This window comes from Ranitomeya imitator, chromosome 4 (assembly GCF_032444005.1).
Source record: "Ranitomeya imitator isolate aRanImi1 chromosome 4, aRanImi1.pri, whole genome shotgun sequence".
In the NCBI taxonomy this organism is placed as follows: Eukaryota; Metazoa; Chordata; class Amphibia; order Anura; family Dendrobatidae; genus Ranitomeya; species Ranitomeya imitator.
In genome coordinates this window covers 367,121,656-367,142,442 of record NC_091285.1, presented here as the reverse complement: position 1 = coordinate 367,142,442, position 20,787 = coordinate 367,121,656, and the positions used below count along the sequence as shown (strand labels likewise).

General features: G+C 43.6%; 1 protein-coding gene across 3 annotated transcripts in view; it reads right to left on the bottom strand.

The window, feature by feature from the left end:
- GNAI1 (G protein subunit alpha i1) overlaps positions 1–20,787 on the bottom strand; it is a 90,708-nt gene that overhangs the window by 21,698 nt on the left and 48,223 nt on the right. For all 3 annotated transcript variants that reach the window (XM_069765144.1, XM_069765145.1, XM_069765146.1), the window contains exons 2-4: positions 18,087–18,129; positions 17,842–17,983; positions 3,223–3,380 (exon numbers count right to left, since the gene is read on the bottom strand). In XM_069765144.1, coding sequence (XP_069621245.1) covers positions 3,223–3,380; positions 17,842–17,983; positions 18,087–18,129 — 343 coding nt within the window. The remainder of the gene's footprint in view (positions 1–3,222; positions 3,381–17,841; positions 17,984–18,086; positions 18,130–20,787) is intronic.

The following is a 20,787-nucleotide window of genomic DNA, read 5'->3' as shown; positions in this document are numbered from 1 at the left end:
TGTGTGTTTCCCAGGTTTGTTGAGGTGTAGTCCGTCTCTGGCGAGGAGTCCATCGTACAAGTAATTCACACCGTGGTCCAGGAATCCGAATCCTTGTTGTCTGCACCATCGTCTTAGCCAGTTGTTTGCATCAAGGATCCTGTTCCATCTCCTGGTGCCATGCCCGTCTACTGGAAGGATAGAAGAAAAAACTACCTGTGCATCCAGTTCCTTTACTTTCTTCCCCAACTCTTCAAAGTCTTTGCAGATTGTCGGTAGGTCCTTCCTTGCCGTGTCATTGGTGCCAACATGTATAAGAAAAAATGGGTGGACGTCCTTGGAGTTGAAGAGCTTTGGTATCCTATCGGTCACATCCTTGATCATCGCACCTGGAAGGCAGCATACTTCTCTTGCAGTTATGTCCGGTCTGCAGATGGCTGCTTCTGTGCCTCTCAGTAGTGAGTCTCCCACCACCACCACTCTTCGTTGCTTCTTGGCTGTACTTTTTGCTGTCACTTGTTGCTGTGTGCCCTTTTCTTTTTTGCTTGCTGGTATTGCTTCATCCTTAGGTGTGCCATCTTCATCCTCTACAAAGATTTGATATCGGTTCTTCAGTTGTGTGGTTGGTGATTTCTCCATGGTCTTCTTGCTTCTTTTGGTCACATGCTTCCACTCATCTGCTTTTGGAGGTTCTCTGACACTTTTTTCACCTTCTGTGACCAGTAGAGATGCTTCTGTTCTGTCTAGAAAGTCTTCATTCTCTTTGATGAGTTTCAAAGTTGCTATTCTTTCTTCCAGACCCCGCACCTTTTCTTCTAAAAGGGCCACTAGTCTACACTTCTGACAGGTGAAATTTAATTCTTCTTCTGGTCGATCTGTGAACATGTAGCACATGCTGCAGCTCACCATGTAGGTTGTCACATCTGCCATGTTTCTCCTAGATCCTGCTGACTTGCTGTGTGTTTTCCTTCTTGTGTAATCTACTCAGCCAAGCTCTCTTGCAATAATGTCCTACAGCCTCCTCAAGCTTGAATCCCTGGATTGGTGATTCTTTCCAAGCAGCTTGTCTCGGCTGTACCCAACGATCTTCTAGCTTAGGGAGACTCTTCGCTTTTCCCAGAAGGCACCTGGAATATGCAAATTAGCCTCCTCAAGCTTGAATCCCTGGTTTGGTGATTCTTTCCAAGCAGCTTGTCTCGGCTGTACCCAACGATCTTCTAGCTTAGGGAGACTCTTCGCTTTTCCCAGAAGGCACCTGGAATATGCAAATTAGCCTCCTCAAGCTTGAATCCCTGGTTTGGTGATTCTTTCCAAGCAGCTGGTCCCGGCTGTACCCAACGATCTTCTAGCTTAGGGAGACTCTTCGCTTTTCCCAGAAGGCACCTGGAATATGCAAATTAGCCTCCTCAAGCTTGAATCCCTGGTTTGGTGATTCTTTCCAAGCAGCTGGTCCCGGCTGTACCCAACGATCTTCTAGCTTAGGGAGACTCTTCGCCTTTCCCAGAAGGCACCTGGAATATGCAAATTAGCCTCCTCAAGCTTGAATCCCTGGTATGTCAACTTCAGAGCTAAGCGGTTCCCTTATAAACCCACTATGGGTGCCAGCTCATGTGCTCTACAAGTGTGCCGGCAGAAGTTCTCACCATTGAACTAGTTGTCCAAGTAACAACATTTCTTAGAAAATAGCAAAGAAGTCACTCGCCTTGTCGTTGCAATAACTTACATTGTCCCAATTTTGTTTAAACGTATTTTTAGCATTTTGTAGTTGAAACCGACTACTGCAGAAATGATTTCCTAAACGTGCCCTACACGTATGGTAGATGTCAGGAAAAGGTCACCAGGTCAGAAGTGGAATTTAGGTTCTTATTTTATTCCTGCTGCTCCTCGGAGTATTCAGTTTAGTGCTTCTAGAGTTGTGGGTCTTTTTATTTAGTGCCAATTTTTATGATCTTTACCAAAGGGTCATTGCTCACAGGATTCTCTGGGTGGGATCCTTTAGGCTGGCCTGCATTATTTATTACCCTTGGTAATAATTATAACAGAATAAGAAGACACACACACAAAAAACGAATAACTAGGGGAGCATTGGAAATAAAATAAGAGCCTACACAGGCCCTTTTCGACCTGGTGACAGGTGCTCTCTGAAAGGGCTGTCATTCTAGACTGGACAAGTCAGGAGTCAATGTGTGACAGTAGACTTGTGAATCCTCCCAGAACACGCACTGTGTGCTGCAAGGATTTTTTGGTGCCTGCTCCAGGAACGGCGGTCAAGTATGCAATATGCATATTCTCGGCCTGAACACGTCGCGTGGACACGGCCTCGTTCAATACACAACTGCAGTGTTCCCCAACTCCAGTCCTCAAGAGCCACCACCAGGTCTTGTTTTCAGGATTTCCTTAGTATTGCCCAGGTGATATCTGTATCCCCTGGACAGGCAAGAATTCCATCTCCGGTACAATATTAAGGAAATCCTAAAAACATGACCGGCTGCTGGCTCTTTAGGACCGGAGTTGAGGAATACTGCACTAGACAGTCCCAAATGCCATTGTTGGCAAAGACTCGTTAAAGGGTCTGACTGTGACTTGTAGGATCTTCCAACAAGTGGCGCCATAGAGTTCAAGTCCTTTTTTTCTCTGAAGAGGCAATTTGCATATTAAATTCCCCAGAGGACCATTGCACGGCGAATAAGCCTCCTTACCTTGACAAGCCAGAGCTGGTATGTCACTTTCCACAAGGAGAAACCTTACTTCTTAGACCCCAGTCCAGAGCCTCTCACCTAGCCAAATTAGTTCTCATGCTTCACACTGATGAGGGCCAAAAGCCCGAAACACAGTGTCTGTGAATTGTGATACCAATTTGGCTTTTATCCTAAGTCATATTGCACGACTCATTAAAGGGTTGATTGTGACTTGTTTGATCGCTACTTCCAACAGGTGGCGCTATAGAGTTCATGTCCTCTTTTTCTCTGAAGAGGCAATTTGCATATTGTCGGCAAACACACAGTAAATGTAGACAGAGGAAATATGTTATGTTATTACATATTATAGCAACCATTTTTCCTTTTGTTAAATATGTTTTTTTTAGAACTTTACCCCATACATCACAAGTATTATATTGGTTGTAGGGTTTGTATACAGCAGCATCTGAAGGTGTCAATCTGTCTAGACCAGATAGCCGGACATACTGTACTTCCCAACAATATAAAGATAAATGCTGCTTGTAAATGGGAGATTTATACTCACTAAGCAGCAGAGTCATTCAGCTGGTATTCTCTCGATCTGTTGAAACAGGCCTGTACACCGCCATCTTTCCATAAACGCTTGATGACTCCGGCCAGCTCAGCCGTCATAAAACCTTCTTCTGCTGCTCCAGCTAATACAAAAAGTTGTCGTGCGTCATCCTGGATATAATAAAAGCAAGATATTTACAGATCATTGAAGATTTACTACTTATTTACAAAATTCAGCAATCCACATTTACCCCAGCATAGCCTTTAACATTTATTTTTTCTTCACTGGAATATTTTAAGCATCAATAATATAGTGTGGATTATGAAAAGTTATGTGAAGCTTGCAAATGTATCATAAAAAGCTAAATAGACCTTCAAATTTGTCCAGCACGAAACAAAAGGACTTTTGTGAGATTAACAAAAGAGGTTCAAGTGTAAATCCAACTATGGACCATCATTTTATATTTTGGCTGCATGGAGACAGGATTATGAAGGGATTTGGATCTCTGCACTAGAAAAAAAATGGGCTATGATCTTTATAAAGTAACTTTCCAAAATTTCAGAGTAGAGGCTTAGACGTAAAAACCAATGGCGTTTATAGTTGGACTTACAATTTTAGCTAAGCGCCGAAAGCTTCTCTTGCAAATCTCAGGGACCAAGATTTTAACCCCTTCATGACCCAGCCTATTTTGACCTTAAAGACCTTGCAGTTTTTTGCAATTCTGACCAGTGTCCCTTTATGAGGTAATAACTCAGGAACGCTTCAACGGATCCTAGCGGTTCTGAGATTGTTTTTTCGTGACATATTGGGCTTCATGCTAGTGGTAAATTTAGGTCAATAAATTCTGCGTTTATTTGTGATAAAAACGGAAATTTGGCGAAAATTTTGAAAATTTCGCAATTTTCACATTTTGAATTTTTGCTCTGTTAAACCAGAGAGTTATGTGACACAAAATAGTTAATAAATAACATTTCCCACATGTATACTTTACATCAGCACAATTTTGGAAACAAAAATTTTTTTTTGCTAGGAAGTTATAAGGGTTAAAATTTGACCAGCGATTTCTCATTTTTACAAGAAAATTTACAAAACCATTTTTTTTAGGGACCACCTCACATTTAAAGTCAGTTTGAGGGGTCTATATGGCTGAAAATACCCAAAAGTGACACCATTCTAAAAAATGCACCCCTCAAGGTACTCAAAACCACATTCAAGAAGTTTATTAACCCTTCAGGTACTTCACAGCAGCAGAAGCAACATGGAAGGAAAAAATGAACATTTAACTTTTTAGTCACAAAAATTATCTTTTAGTAACATTTTTTTATTTTCCCAATGGTAAAAGGAGAAACTGAACCACGAAAGTTGTTGTCCAATTTGTCCTGGGTACACTGATATCTCATATGTTGGGGTAAACCACTGTTTGGGCGCACGGCAGGGCTTGGAAGGGAAGGAGCGCCATTTGACTTTTTGAATGAAAAATTGGCTCCACTCTTTAGCGGACACCATGTCACGTTTGGAGAGCCCCCGTGTGCCTAAAAATTGGAGCTCCCCCACAAGTGACCCCATTTTGGAAACTAGACGCCCCAAGGAACTTATCTAGATGCATAGTGAGCACTTTGAACCCCCAGGTGCTTCACAAATTGATCCGTAAAAATGAAAAAGTACTTTTTTTCACAAAAAAATTCTTTTAGCCTCAATTTTTTCATTTTCACATGGGCAACAGGATAAAATGGATCCTAAAATTTGTTGGGCAATTTCTCCTGAGTACACCGATACCTCACATGTGGGGGTAAATTACTGTTTGGGCACATGGTAAGGCTTGGAAGGGAAGGAGCGCCATTTGACTTTTTGAATGAAAAATTATCTCCATCGTTAGCGGACACCATGTCGCGTTTGTAGAGCCCCTGTGTGCCTAAACATTGGAGCTCCCCCACAAGTGACCCCATTTTGGAAACTAGACCCCCCAAGGAACTTATCTAGATGCCTAGTGAGCACTTTAAACCCTAAGGTGCTTCACAAATTGATCTGTAAAAATGAAAAAGTACTTTTTTTTCACAAAAAAATTATTTTCGCCTCAATTTTTTCATTTTCACATGGGCAATAGGATAAAATGGATCATAAAATTTGGTGGGCAATTCCTCCCGAGTACGCCGATACCTCAAATGTGGGGGTAAACCACTGTTTGGGCACACGGCAGGGCTCGGAAGGGAAGGCGCGCCATTTGACTTTTTGAATGGAAAATTAGCTCCAATTGTTAGCGGACACCATGTCGCGTTTGGAGAGCCCCTGTGTGCCTAAACATTGGAGCTCCCCCACAAGTGACCCCATTTTGGAAACTAGACCCCCAAAGGAACTTATCTAGATGCATATTGAGCACTTTAAACCCCCAGGTGCTTCACAGAAGTTTATAACGCAGAGCCATGAAAATAAAAAATAATTTTTCTTTCCTCAAAAATGATTTTTTAGCCTGGAATTTCCTATTTTGCCAAGGGTAATAGGAGAAATTGGACCCCAAATGTTCTTGTCCAGTTTGTCCTGAGTACGCTGATACCCCATGTGTGGGGGTAAACCACTGTTTGGGCATACGGCAGGGCTCGGAAGGGAAGGCACGCCATTTGGCTTTTAAATGGAAAATTAGCTCCAATCATTAGCGGACACCATGTCACGTTTGGAGAGCCCCTGTATGCCTAAACATTGGAGATCCCCCACAAATGACCCCATTTTGGAAACTAGACCCCCAAAGGAACTAATCTAGATGTGTGGTGAGGACTTATAAACTTCTGTGAAGCACTTGGGGGTTCAAACGCAGAGCCATGAAAAAAAAAAAATTATTTTCTCAAAAATGATCTTTTAGCCTGCAATTTTTTATTTTCCCAAGGGTAACAGGAGAAATTGGACCCCAAAAGTTATTGTCCAGTTTCTCCTGAGTACGCCGATACCCCATGTGTGGGAGTAAACCACTGTTTGGGCACACGTCGGGGCTCAGAAGGGAAGTAGTGACTTTTGAAATGCAGACTTTGATGGAATGGTCTGCGGGCGTCACGTTGCGTTTGCAGATCCCCTGGTGTGCCTAAACAGTGGAAACCCCCCTAAAGTGACCCCATTTTAGAAACTAGACCCCCCAAGGAACTTATCTAGATATGTGGTGAGCACTTTGAACCCCCAAGTGCTTCACAGACGTTTACAACGCAGAGCCGTGAAAATAAAAAATCATTTTTCTTTCCTCAAAAATGATGTTTTAGCAAGCATTTTTTAATTTTCCCAAGGGTAACAGGAGAAATTGGACCCCAGTAATTGTTGCGCAGTTTATCCTGAGTATGCTGGTTCCCCATATGTGGGGGCAAACCGCTGTTTGGGCACACGTCGGGGCTCGGAAGTGAGGGAGCACCATTTGACTTTTTAAATACAAGATTGGCTGGAATCAATGGTGGCGCCATGTTGCGTTTGGAGACCCCTGATGTGCCTAAACAGTGGAAACCCCTCAATTCTACCTCCAACACTAACCCCAACACACGCCTAACCCTAATCCCAACTGTAGCCGTAACCCTAATCACAACCCTAACCACAACCCTAACCCTAAGGCTATGTGCCCACGTTGCGGATTCGTGTGAGATTTTTCAGCATCATTTTTGAAAAATCCGCGGGTAAAAGGCACTGCGTTTTACCTGCGGATTTTCCGCGGATTTCCAGTGTTTTTTGTGCGGATTTCACCTGCGGATTCCTATTGAGGAACAGGTGTAAAACGCTGCGGAATCCGCACAAAGAATTGACATGCTGCGGAAAATACAATGCAGCGTTTCCGCGCGGTATTTTCCGCACCATGGGCACAACGGATTTGGTTTTCCATAGGTTTACATGGTACTGTAAACCTGATGGAACACTGCTGCGAATCCGCAGCGGCCAATCCGCACCGTGTGCACATAGCCCAATTCTAAAGGTATGTGCACACGCTGCGGAAAACGCTGCGGATCCGCAGCAGTTTCCCATGAGTTTACAGTTCAATGTAAACCTATGGGAAACAAAAATCGCTGTACACATGCTGCAGAAAAACTGCACGGAAACGCAGCGGTTTACATTCCGCAGCATGTCGCTTCTTTCTGCGGATTCCGCAGCGGTTTTACAACTGCTCCAATAGAAAATCGCAGTTGTAAAACCGCAGTGAAAGGCGCAGAAAAAACGCGGTAAATCCGCGATAAATCCGCAGCGGTTTAGCACTGCGCATTTATCAAATCCGCAGCGGAAAAATCCGCAGAGGACCAGAATACGTGTGCACATACCGAAACCCTAGCCCTAACCCTAGCCCTAACCCTAACCCTAGCCCTAACCCTATTTTAACATTAGTGGAAAAAAAAAAATTCTTTATTTTTTTATTGTCCCTATCTATGGGGGTGACAAGGGGGGGGGGGGTCATTTATTATTTTTTTATTTTGATCACTGAGATATAATCTATCTCAGTGATCAAAATGCACTTTGAACGAATCTGCCGGCCGGCAGATTCGGCGGGCGCACTGCGCATGCGCCCGCCATTTTGGAAGATGGCAGCGCCCAGGGAGAAGACGGACGGACCCCGGCAGGACCGGTAAGTATGATGGGGTGGGGGTGGGGTGGGAGTGGAGCACGGGGGGAGGGGGGGGAGGATCGGAGCACGGGGGTGGTGGATCGGAACGCGGGAGGTGTGGAACGGAGCACTGGGGGGGTGGAACGGAGCATGGGGGGGTGGAACGGAGCACGGGGGGGTGGATCGGAGTGCAGGGGGGGTGATTGGAGCATGGGGGGGTGATTGGAGCACGGGGGTGAGCGGAGCGGGGCAGTGTACCCGGCAGATCGGAGGGCTGGGGGGGCGATCGGTGGGGTGGGGTGGGGGCACATTAGTATTTCCAGCCATGGCCGATGATATTGCAGCATCGGCCATGGCTGGATTGTAATATTTCACCCGTTATAATGGGTGAAATATTACAAATCGCTCTGATTGGCAGTTTCACTTTCAACAGCCAATCAGAGCGATCGTAGCCACGGGGGGGTGAAGCCACCCCCCCTGGGCTAAACTACCACTCCCCCTGTCCCTGCAGATCGGGTGAAATGGGAGTTAACCCTTTCACCCGGCCTGCAGGGACGCGATCTTTCCATGACGCCACATAGGCGTCATGGGTCGGATTGGCACCGACTTTCATGACGCCTACGTGGCGTCATGGGTCGGGAAGGGGTTAAGGGGTTGAATATTAGTTCCTGGCAATCGGCTTAAAAGGACACATCGTAGTGACTATACTAAGCTGCTCCAATTAGGCGATGCCCGCTCAGCATTTCTAAAGGTTGTCCTTTTCAGCAGAACTTTGATTTCCTCAACTCTGGTGGTGTGCAGTGATGAGGGAACGTGCTGGGATAAGGTGTCATCTGGCTAACAGCTGCATGTATCGCAGCTGAAGACACAAAAGAGCACAGTGAGGTCAAAAATACTCTGTTGTAAAAAAAAAAAAAAATCACAGTAATAAGAAAGTGCTAGTCAAAAGATAAAAAAAAAAAACTGGGTATTTAGTTGATACTTTTTTTGCAAAAAAATGTATACTAAGCTGCTCCACCAATCGTCAAGGTATACCCTTATAGAGCTCTATATGGTGCTTATTAATGTGATTTTTTTTTTACAACAGAGTATTTTTGACCTCACTGTGCTCTTGTGTGTCTTCAAGTTTCTTGGTGGTGTGTGAACAGGTTCCTACAGACTTGTTCAATGTGCAAGTAGCCCATGTGTTTCTGGTTCTATGTATCGCAGCTGTTAGCTAATCCCAGCATGTGTTGCGGCTGTCGAACAGCCAGGAGAAATGCAGCCGCGGGGACTTGGATATATTTCTCGAGCACGCCGAAGACACAGTGATAGCACACGACCATGCTCGGATGACACCTTATCCCAGCACATTCGCTCATCGCTAATAGTATGTGGTCCTTCAGGGATGATCTAAGCAAGGCACAGCTGACCAAATAAAATAAGTAAACGCATATAATCCTTTACTGGAGAATACAGTCCTAAACAACATATTTCAAGACAGTAATGCGCCCTACTTGAGTAGAAGAATATATTGGGTACTAGATGGTGGCCCGATTCTAACGCATCGGGTATTCTAGAACAGAGGTGTCAAACTGCATTCCTCAAGGGCTGAAAACAGGTCATGTTTTCAGGATTTCCTTGTACTGCACAGGTGATAATTTAATCACCTACACACATAATGATTACAGCACCTTGTGCAAAGCTAAGGAAATCTTGAAAACACGCATGGTTTGCGGCCCTCGAGGAATGCAGTTTGACACCCCTGTTCTACAATATGCATGTCCACGTAGTATATTGCACAGCCCACGTAGTATATTGCCCAGCCACGTAGTATATTGCCCAGCCACGTAGTATATTGCCCAGCCAAGTAGTATATTGCCCAGCCACGTAGTATTTTGCCCAGCCACGTAGTATTTTGCCCAGCCACGTAGTATATTGCCCAGCCACGTAGTATATTGCCCAGCCACGTAGTATATTGCCCAGTCACGTAGTATATTGGCCAGCTACGTAGTATATTGCCCAGCCACGTAGTATATTGCCCAGCCACGTAGTATATTGCCCAGCCAAGTAGTATATTGCCCAGCCAAGTAGTATATTGCCCAGCCACGTATTTTGCCCAGCCACGTAGTATTTTGCCCAGCCACGTAGTATATTGCCCAGCCACGTAGTATATTGCCCAGTCACGTAGTATATTGCCCAGCTACGTAGTATATTGCATAGCGATGTAGTATACAGCACAGAGCCACGTAGTATACAGCACAGACACGTAGTATACCGCAGACACGTAGTATATTGCCCAGTCACGTAGTATATTGCATAGCGATGTAGTATACAGCACAGAGCCACGTAGTATACAGCACAGACACGTAGTATACCGCAGACACGTAGTATATTGGCCAGTCACGTAGTATATTGCCCAGTTATGTAGTATATTGCCCAGTCACGTAGTATATTGCCTAGTCACGTAGTATACAGCACAGAGCCACGTAGTATATTGCCCAGCCACGTAGTATATTGCCCAGTCACGTAGTATATTGCCCAGCAACGTAGTATACAGCACATAGCCATGTAGTATATTGCCCAGCGACGTAGTATATTGCCCAGTCACGTAGTATACAGCACAGAGCCACGTGGTATATTGCCCAGCCACGTAGTATATTGCCCAGTCACGTAGTATACAGCACAGAGCCACGTAGTATATTGCCCAGCCACATAGTATATTGCCCAGCGACGTAGTATACAGCACAGAGCCATGTAATATATTGCCCAGCGACGTAGTATACAGCACAGAGCCATGTAGTATACAGCACAGAGCCACGTGGTATATTGCCCAGCCACGTAGTATATTGCCCAGCCCTGTAGTATATTGCCCAGTCACGTAGTATATAACGCAGCCCACGTAGTATATAACAGTGGCCACGTAATATATAGCACAGTCCACACAGTATATAACACAGCCCACATAGTATATAACACTGCCTATGTAGTATATAGCAGCCACGCGGCATCTAACACAGCCCACATAGTATACAGCAGTGTGGGCACCATATCCCTGTTAAAAAAAATAAAGAAAATAAAAAATAGTTATATACTCACCCCCTGGGGATCCACCGAAGCTCCGGCGATATGCACGCGGCTGCCGCCATCTTCCATTCCCAGGATGCATTGCAAAATTACCCAGATGACTTAGCGGTCTCGTGAGACCGCTAAGTCTTCTGGGTAATTTCGCAATGCAGTGCCGAGAACGGAAGATGGTCGCCGGCGCGAGCGGCTCGTCGAACTACGGAGGGTGAGTATAGCAGGTTTTTTTTTTTAAATTATTTTTAACATTACATTTTTTTACTATTGATGCCGCATAGGCAGCATCAATAGTAAAAAGTTGGGGACACACAGGGTTAATAGCAGCGGTAACGGAGTGCATTACCCGCGGCATAACGCGGTCCGTTACCGCCGGCATTAACCCTGTGTGAGCGGTGACCGGAGGGGAGTATGCGGGCGCCGAGCACTGACTGCGGGGAGTAAGGAGCGGCCATTTTCTTCCGGACTGTGCCCGTCGCTAATTGGTCGTGGCTGTTTTGCCGCGACCAATCAGCGACTTGGATTTCCATGACAGACAGAGGTCGCGACCAATGAATATCCGTGACAGACAGACAGAATGACAGAGACGGAAGTGACCCTTAGACAATTATATAGTAGATATGTTATACACGCACACACACTTAATAAAATTCTTTGAGACATGGGCTGCTTCATACCTACTACATGCCTACAATTGTGAGTGTTGTGCCTACCTTCCAAGATGAGCCTCCATATTCCACCCATGCTTTTTCCTACCCAGCTCAGTGATTGGCAGTTAGGTCCATGTATATTTGGACAGAGACAACATTTTTCTAATTTTGGTTATACACATTACCAAAATGGCACATGTTAAGGAGCTGAAACTCCTAAACCAGTCATCCAATTTTAATGTGAATACCCTCAAATGAAAGCTGAAAGTCTGAACTTCAACTGCATCTGAATTGTTTTGTTTAAAATTCATTGTGGTAATGTCTATAACCAAAATTAGAAAATGATGTGTCTGTCCAAATATATATGGACCTAACTGTAAGCTATCGACGGGACCTCACCACTGCAGTGACAGATCCAGCGCTAGACCCGTTGCGGGCGAGTACCTGTTCTGTTTTTTTAAGACCGGTATATATAGTTACAGTGCCTTGCGAAAGTATTTGGCTCCCTGGAACTTTTCAACCTTTTCCCACATATCATGCTTCAAACAAAGATACCAAATGTAAATTTTTGGTGAAGAACCAACAACAAGTGGAACATAACTGTGAAGTTGAACAAAACTTACTGGTTATTTTAAATTTTTGTGGAAATTCAAAAACTGAAAAGTGGGGTGTGCAATATTATTCGGCCCCTTTAACTTAATACTTTCTTACACCACCTTTTGCTGTGATTACAGCTGCAAGTCACTTGGGGTATGTCTCTATCAGTTTTGTACATCGAGAGACTGAAATTCTTGCCCATTCTTCCTTAGCAAACAGCTGGAGCTCAGTGAGGTTTGATGGAGATCGTTTGTGAACAGCAGTTTTCAGCTCTTTCCACAGATTCTCAATTGGATTGAGGTCTGGACTTTGACTTGGCCATTCTAACACCTGGATACGTTTATTTGTGAACCATTCCATTGTAGATTTTGCTTTATGTTTGGGATCATAGTCTTGTTGGAAGACAAATCTCTGTCCAGTATCAGGTCTTTTGCAGACTCCAACAGGTTTTCTTCAAAAATGGTCCTGTATTTGGCTCCATCCATCTTCCCATCAACTTTAACCATCTTCCCTGTCCCTGCTGAAGAAAAGCGGGCCCAAACCATGATGCTGCCACCACCATGTTTGACAGTGGGGATGGTGTGTTCAGAGTGATTAGCTGTGTTGCCTTTACGCCAAACATATCTTTTGGCATTGTTGCCAAAAAGTTTGATTTTTATTTCATCTGACCAGAGCACCTTCTTCCACATGTTTGATGTGTCTCCCAGGTGGCTTGTTGCAAACTTTAAACTACACTTTTTATAGATAGCTTTGAGAAATGGTTTTCTTCTTGCCACTCTACCATAAAGGCCAGATTTGTGCAGTGCCCGACTGATTGTTGTCCTATGGACAGACTGCCCCACCTCAGCTGTAGATCTCTGCAGGTCACCCAGAGTGATCATGGGCCTCTTGGCTGCATCTCTGATCAGTCTTCTCCATGTTTGAGATGAAAGTTTAGAGGGACGGCCTGGTCTTGGTAGATTTGTAGTGGTATGATATTCCTTCCATTTCAATATGATCGCTTGCACAATGCTCCTTGGGATGTTTAAAGTTTTGGAAATCATTTTGTATCCAAATCCGGCTTTAAACTTCTCCACAACAGTATCACAGACCTGCCTGTTGTGTTCCTCGGTCTTCATGATGCTCTCTGTGCTTCAAACAGAACCCTGAGACTATCACAGAGCAGGTGCATTTAGGCTATGTGCACACGCTGCGGATTAGCCTTAGGAATTTCTGGTGCGGATTCTGCCTCTCCTGGCAGAAAACGCACCTGCATATTTGTTGCGTTTTTTTGTGCGGTTCCGCAGCGTTTTTTTTTTTTTACCCCTGCGGTTTTCTATAATGGAATGGGTACAAAAACGCTGCAGATTCGCAAAAAAGAAGTGACATGCTACTTCTTTTAAACCGCAGCGTTTCCGCAGCGGATTTTCTGCAAAGTGTTCACAGCCTTTTTTTTTCTCATTGATTTACATTGCACTGTAAATCAATTGCGGATCTGCAGCGTTTCTGCACCGCAAAAAACGCTGCGGATCTGCAGAGAATCTGCAGCGTGTGCACATAACCTCATTCGGAGACTTGATTACACACAGGTGGATTATATTTATCATCATTAGGCATTTAGGACAACATTGGATCATTCAGAGATCCACAATGAACTTCTGGAATGAGTTTGCTGCACTGAAAGTAAAGGGGCCGAATAATATTGCACGCCCCACTTTCTTTTTTTTGGAAATCACATAGGTTTGTATTAAAGCATATGACACGCCAGTAACACAGTCTGACACAATTTCCAGACAGGTACAGTGAATACAAGACCTATTAATACATTTTCATTTTACTAAACAACACCCTTACCCCCTAACCAATCCCCCCTCTCCCCTCCCTCCCCCCAATCTCTTGCCCGATGTCCTATAAAACCATCTGACAACATCACCTCTTGAAAGATGGTACCAATCGTTACATAAGCATACCTGTACATGTAGAAGTTTCCCTAGAAGCAACTAAACGGCACCCATTCTACTCTGCAACAACTCAGCAGACGCTACGCCTGGGTAATCCATACATCCGCCCCACACATTTTAAAATTTTGTATTCTGACCTCTCGATGTAGATATTCCTTTCCATGAGGGCAATAAAATTGATCTTGTTTATAGATTCCCTTTTTCCTGGAGGTCTTTCATCCAACCAGTAAATCGCAATAAGCTTCCTCGCAGCATACAACAATCTTGCAATAGTCAGCCTTCCACATTCATCCGTAGCAATATCATCCATACAGCCCAAAAGGCAAGTCAGCGGGTTACGCACCACATCTACTCCTGTCACCTCTCGGATCAAATTAAGCACATTTACCCAAAAGGGTTGGAGGCGAGCGCACGACCACATCATATGTAACATATCTACACCTTCCTCACCGCACCTTGGGCATTTTGAGTCACCTCTCAGTCCTGCCTTCATCATCCATACCGGGGTCCTGTACACCCTATAGACCAGGTATAACTGAGACACCCTTAGCCTCACTTAGGGAAACCCTGGGGATGTATTGAAATATAGACTCCCACTTGGACTCCCAACAAGGGGCCCACGTCCGCCACCCATTTTTCCTTCATCCTTAATGGATGCTTCAATAAAAAAGTATCCATAAGACCCCTGTATATTAAAGTAATAAATCCCCACTTACTCCTCCGAGGTCCAATAAGATTCAACAAGCTATCGGACTGCAGAATCAAGCGAGACCCCTCATTTGCACGCCCCACTTTTCAGTTTCTGAATTTCTACAAAAATTTAAAATAACCAATAAATTTCGTTCAACTTCACAATTGTGTTCCACTTGTTGATTCTTCACCAAAAGTTTACATTTGGTATCTTTATGTTTGAAGCATGATGTGGGGAAAAGGTTGAAAAGTTCCAGGGGGCCCGAATACTTTCGCAAGGCACTGTGAGTGTTTGGGGTCCTTTATTTAAAAAATGGAAAATCCCAAGATTTTTGCAGCTTAGTGCTATTCCAGCTGTCAAAATACTCGATTCGCCAATACCTCTTGGAAAACAGATCTGATTATTAGTAGTGATAAATTCTAGTGGGAACTTACATAAAGAAAGTCTATAAAAAGGAATCATTTAGCTCCATTTATACGATGAGCATCGCTAATTGTGAAAGAATGATCCATTATGAACTGGGTGAATTCAATCAGTTTATTAACAAATCCCACTACCATATTAATGAGTTTTTCAGGTTTCGTGTATAGCCCATGAGAAAAACAGCACCACAAGCAATAGTATTCTTGATGTTAAAAACGACCAAAACAAGAGGCTGAACACATATCTCGGCATTGTATTTCTATAAGGCTATGTGCACACGTTGCGGATTCTCTGCGGATCAGCAGCGTTTTTTGCAGTGCAGAAACACTGCAGATCCGCAATTGATTTACAGTACAGTGTAAATCAATGAGAAAAAAAATGCTGTGCACACTTTGCGGAAAATCCGCTGCAGTTTAAAAGAAGTAGCATGTCACTTCTTTTTTGTGAATCTGCAGCGTTTTTGTACCCATTCCATTATAGAAAACCACAGAGGTAAAAAACTCAGCAAATCCGCAAGGAAACCGCAGCAAAAACGCACAAAAAAACGCTGCGGAACCGCACAAAAAACATGACATATCCGCAGGTGCGTTTTCTGCCGGGAGAGGCAGAATCCGCACCACAAATTCCTAAGCCTAATCCGCAACGTGTGCATATAGCCTAAGAGTAACCGGAAAATTAGCAAAACACCTATATACAGGGCCACAGGAGTGTAAGAATTTAAGCTGTATATGGTTAATATAATATTACTTCATTATATAGGTTGAAAAAAGACCTAGGTCCATCAAGTTCAACCTTCCTCCACCAATTATACATTTTATCACCTAAATTAACCATAACCCAGAATATTATTTGTACTGAAGAAATCATCCAGTCCCTTTTTTAAAAGCTGTTGTAGTGTCTGCCATTACTACCTCCTGTGGTAGGGCGTTCCACAGTCTGACTGCTCTAACCATAAAGAACACTTTCCTGTTTAGATACCGGAATCGCCTTTCTTCCACCAGTAATGAGTTCTCCCTGGTCCTTAGTATGGTTCTTGGAAGAAATAAGTCATGTACCAGTCCTTTGTACTGGCCACATATATTTATACATATATAAATGAGATCCCCTCTGAGGAGTCTTTTTTTCTAAGCTAAACACACCCAACTTTTCCAACCTCTCCTCATATGAGAAGCCTTCCAACCCTTGTAATAATCTAGTTGCCCACCTTTGAACGGATTCTAACCTCTGAATATCCTTTTTAAAATGTGGAGCCCAAAACTGGATCCCATATTCCAGATGTAGCCTCACCAGTGATTTATAAAGTGGTAATAATATGTTGGGATTGCGGGATTTTCTCTCTCTTTTTATACAATCCGGTTTCCCTTTGCGGCTGCTGCTTGACATTGAGTACTGCTGCTCAGCTTACTTGTAACCAGAAAACCCAAGTCCTTCTCCTGTTTTGTATTCCCGAGTAGGGTCCCAATTAATGTACCGTATATGCAGCAACAGGATTATTCCATCCTAGGTGCATTACTTTACATTTATCTACATTAAATATAATTTGCCTAGTTTTTGCCCATTCGGTCTATTGTACAAGCAAGTGTATAACCCACATTCGAAAAGCTGTTCTATCATTGTTTATCAGCATTAATGCACAGAAGATTATTTATGAGATTTAAATTACTACCCCTCCTCCCGAGCTACAGAAAGTGGACAGAGGTGGGCAGGATTTACCACTCTAAGAAACGGGTGAATAGAATAAATGTAAACTTCACCATATATTAGTAAATCTGTGGGATGAGTGACAGGCAAACTAATCACTATGCATATGTTACTTACAAAGACATAACACTCTGCTAAAGCAGTAGTTTTTTTTGCAAAAGTGACAATATAAAGTGCAACCTTATATTGTGTCCGACCCCTCAAAAATAGAAAAAATATGCTTCTTAAAATATAAACAAAGCTTTTATTTTACTAACATTACATAACTAAATGGGGATGACGTTACATAACAGGGAAGTCACACTGATTACCTAACCCCTAGGATAGATCATCAATATCGGTGGGGGTCCAACACCTCCACTAATCTGCAGTTAATAGCCCTGGAGGGGCCGGATATATACCGTATTTTTCGCTAAGTCTGGTCTCTAATACTGTATACTCTCTTCCCTAAAATCAAAGTGCTGATCTTTTGTCCAAATAGTTGTAGGCAAAGTTCACACGGTCTTTTTTTTTTTTTCTTTATGCCAATTTTCAGCTGCCTTTTACAGTACCAGCAAAGCCTATGATGTTTCAGAAATCTCATGCACACACATTTGTTTTGCTGTCATTATTTTGAGCATTGCATTTATTTTTGGACATAGAACATGTCCCTTTTATTGTTTCTTTTAGCTTTTTTTCCACCGACTGACTTGTATGAGTTGTGAAACATACGCTGAAAAAAAAAAAAAAAAAAAAAAACTGCACCAAAAACACAGGTTGCTGTGTTTTGTGTGCCAAAACCTGATTCTATGGAATAGGACTTTTTATTTTTCAACATTAAACTTTATCAGCATGCATACAAAAAAAACAAAACAAAGAAAACCTGTTTTTTTTCTGCAGCTTCTTTCCTGCCAAGAGATCAGGTTTTGCTGCAGAGAAAAAAAAAAAACAAACGCTGAAAAAAAAAAAAAAAAAGCCTAGTGTGAACTTACTCTTATTATTCCATATAAATGACACATTAGCAATACTTACCGCTCTTGTCGGGTCTCCAAAATCTATCTTCAATCTGCCCATGGCCCGGATAATGGCAATGATGGACTGTATAGTGTTACTGTATACCACAGCTTTGTACTGTTTGCATTCCTCTTCTGAGTAACCGGCTTCATGGATAATCCTAGAATGGAAGAACAGCAGCGTTACCCAAAAACTTTTTACAACAGCCCTGATACATTTAAGTACAGAAAGTATGGACGATCTACAAAAGGAACCATACTTACTTCATCTGTTTGACAATTGTGCTTTTCCCCGATTCTCCAGCACCTGGGGAGGGAAAAAAAATACAAGATCAATCAAAATAAAGGTATTTATAAAGATTTATTTACTTAAAAGATGATAAAATTCTACTAAAATATAATAATGTATGACAAATACTGAACAAGTTCCGGTTGGACAGGAACATTTAATTTTTTTTTTTTTTTTTTTAAATCACACCTTTATAAAAATAAAATGCAATTTTAAGTGGATCTGTTAGCAGATTCACAACATACACTGCGTATATTAAATTTATCGCTAGGTTCACATTTCGTTATGTGAACCCGTTTAACGGACTACGTTACACCGCGGCATAACGCAGTGTAACGTAGTCTGTTAACGCCGCCATTGATTGTAATGGCGAACGCATCGCTAGCGATGTGCCGTCATTTGAGTGACGGACCGCGAACGCTGCTTGCGTTCGGGGATCTGCGCTAGCGGGATCGGCAAACGTGATCCCTTTTGGGACACTGTGTTTAGCGCAGTCCGTAGCGCTATGCGCTAAACGGACTGCCCTAACGCAATGTGACCCTAGCCTTAGACCTTAGATTGGGGAATTTCCCAGTGGGTGTACAGTCCATTTGAAAGTTCTCGCCTGATATAAAAAAAAAAAAAGGGGTCAAACAGAGACCCAAGGACACAGCAGGACATTTTTACTGAAGGCCTCAAACAAAGGCAAAAACCACAGTGGGATTTGTCGCAGCTATATAGCGGTGTTTTCACGCTCAAAAATCCACAGCAAATAATGTTAAATCTCGAGTGCCGGTCAAGCTGGGTTGCAGACCTTCTGCAGTCCAGCCAGGTTCAGATGGCCAAGTTCACAAGCTGTAACATCTGGGCAGACCATGGGTGTATTGACAGAACTTCGAGGTGCATAGGCACATATGTGGTTGTAAATTTGGGGCAGGAGACCCATGGCATTTCAGTAAATCTCATCCACAGTGCTGCTATTATATTAGGAAGGTAGTGCATTCACCAGTCGTGCATTCACCAGCATCTGCTGCACCATAGATACCGCAGTACTGCCTACTGGAACCATGCACATACGATGTTTCCGGATGGTATTAGGAGAGAAACGCATGCGCGGCCCACCCACATTACACAACCAGCGAGGACAAATACATAACATGTTCTAATCTATTTATAAAATTAATGACATTGAGACGTCCAGGAAACCCCGATAGTATACACTACAGCACTGCTAGCTGAACTGGTTAGGAGAGGAAGTGAGCAATACCCAGACAGAGACATTCATACTGTGTTGTAACACCACAAAGGCCGACCAGAGCTGCTTCCTGCAAGGAATCAGAACTCACCCCTTTAAGCGTATATTTCATGCATGCGGTATGAAGAGGTCATTGTAACCAGAATAAATATTAGTCTGATATTTACCGTAGCTACAAGTAGCATAGACTGCGGTGTTAGGAGACAACATCACCGGCAGCGCTGGAACATTTTTCAATGTCAAATAAGGCCATGTTCACACAGTGCGTTTTTTACCGCGGAACCGCGGCGGTTTTGCCGCTGCGGTTCCGCAGCTGTTTTCCATGCAGGGTACAGTACACTGTACCCTATGGAAAACAGGACACACTGTGCACATGGTCCGGAAATTGTAAAAAAAAAGACGCGCTGAATAGCTCCCGGAAAAAAGAAGGAGCATGTCAATTCTTCTTCCTGAACCGCAGCGGTTCTGCACCCATAGACCTCCATTGTGAGGTCAAAATCGCAGTAAAACCCGCAGATCAAAAATATATCTGCGGGTTTTACTGCGATTTGATGTGCAGAACCGCTGCAGCAGGAAGTGCGGGGGAGCGGGCGGAAGTACGTGGGCGGAGTGTGGCTGCCCCCCCGTGCTCCGATCCCGCCCCCCCGTGCTCCGATGCCCCCCCCAGTGTTCCGATGCCCCCCCCCCGTGCCCTAATCTCCCCCCCTTATACTTACCCGGCGTCCCGGTGTCCGTCCGGCCGTCTTCTCCCTGGGCGCCGCCATCTTGCAAAATGGCGGGCGCATGCGCAGTGCGCCCGCCGAATCTGCCGGCCGGCAGATTCGCTCCAAAGTGCATTTTGATCACTGAGATATAACCTATCTCAGTGATCAAAATAAAAAAATAGTAAATGACACCCCCCCACTTTGTCACCTCCATTGGTAGGGACAATAAAAAAAATTAAGAATTTTTTTTTTTTTTTTTTTTTTTCACTAAGGTTAGAATAGGGTTAGGGTTAGGGGTAGGGTTAGGGGTAGGGTTAGGGGTAGGGTTAGGGGTAGGGTTAGGGGTAGGGTTAGGGGTAGGGTTAGGGGTAGGGTTAGGTATTTTCAGCCATTTTAGCCCTAAAAAGCTTCCTAGGAAACACACAGTAAAAAAAGGATAAAAAAGCGCATCAAAAAACGCATAAAAAAACGCATCAAAAACGCATCAAAAACGGACAAAAAAAGGACCTGCGTTTTCTGCCAAGAGCTGCAGTTTTTTAAAAAAACTGTCCTGAAAAAAAAAGGATGGAAATCCTGAACGTGTGAACATACCCTAAGCTCAGGACAAGGAACACTGACATTGTAGCGTGGAATGTTAGCATACTCCCTGACCTCAGCCAAAACAAATGAAATCCAGGTGAAGACAAAGAACAGAGGCTGGTTATTTAGTATGGCTAACCTTTTATCTCCGGAATACCT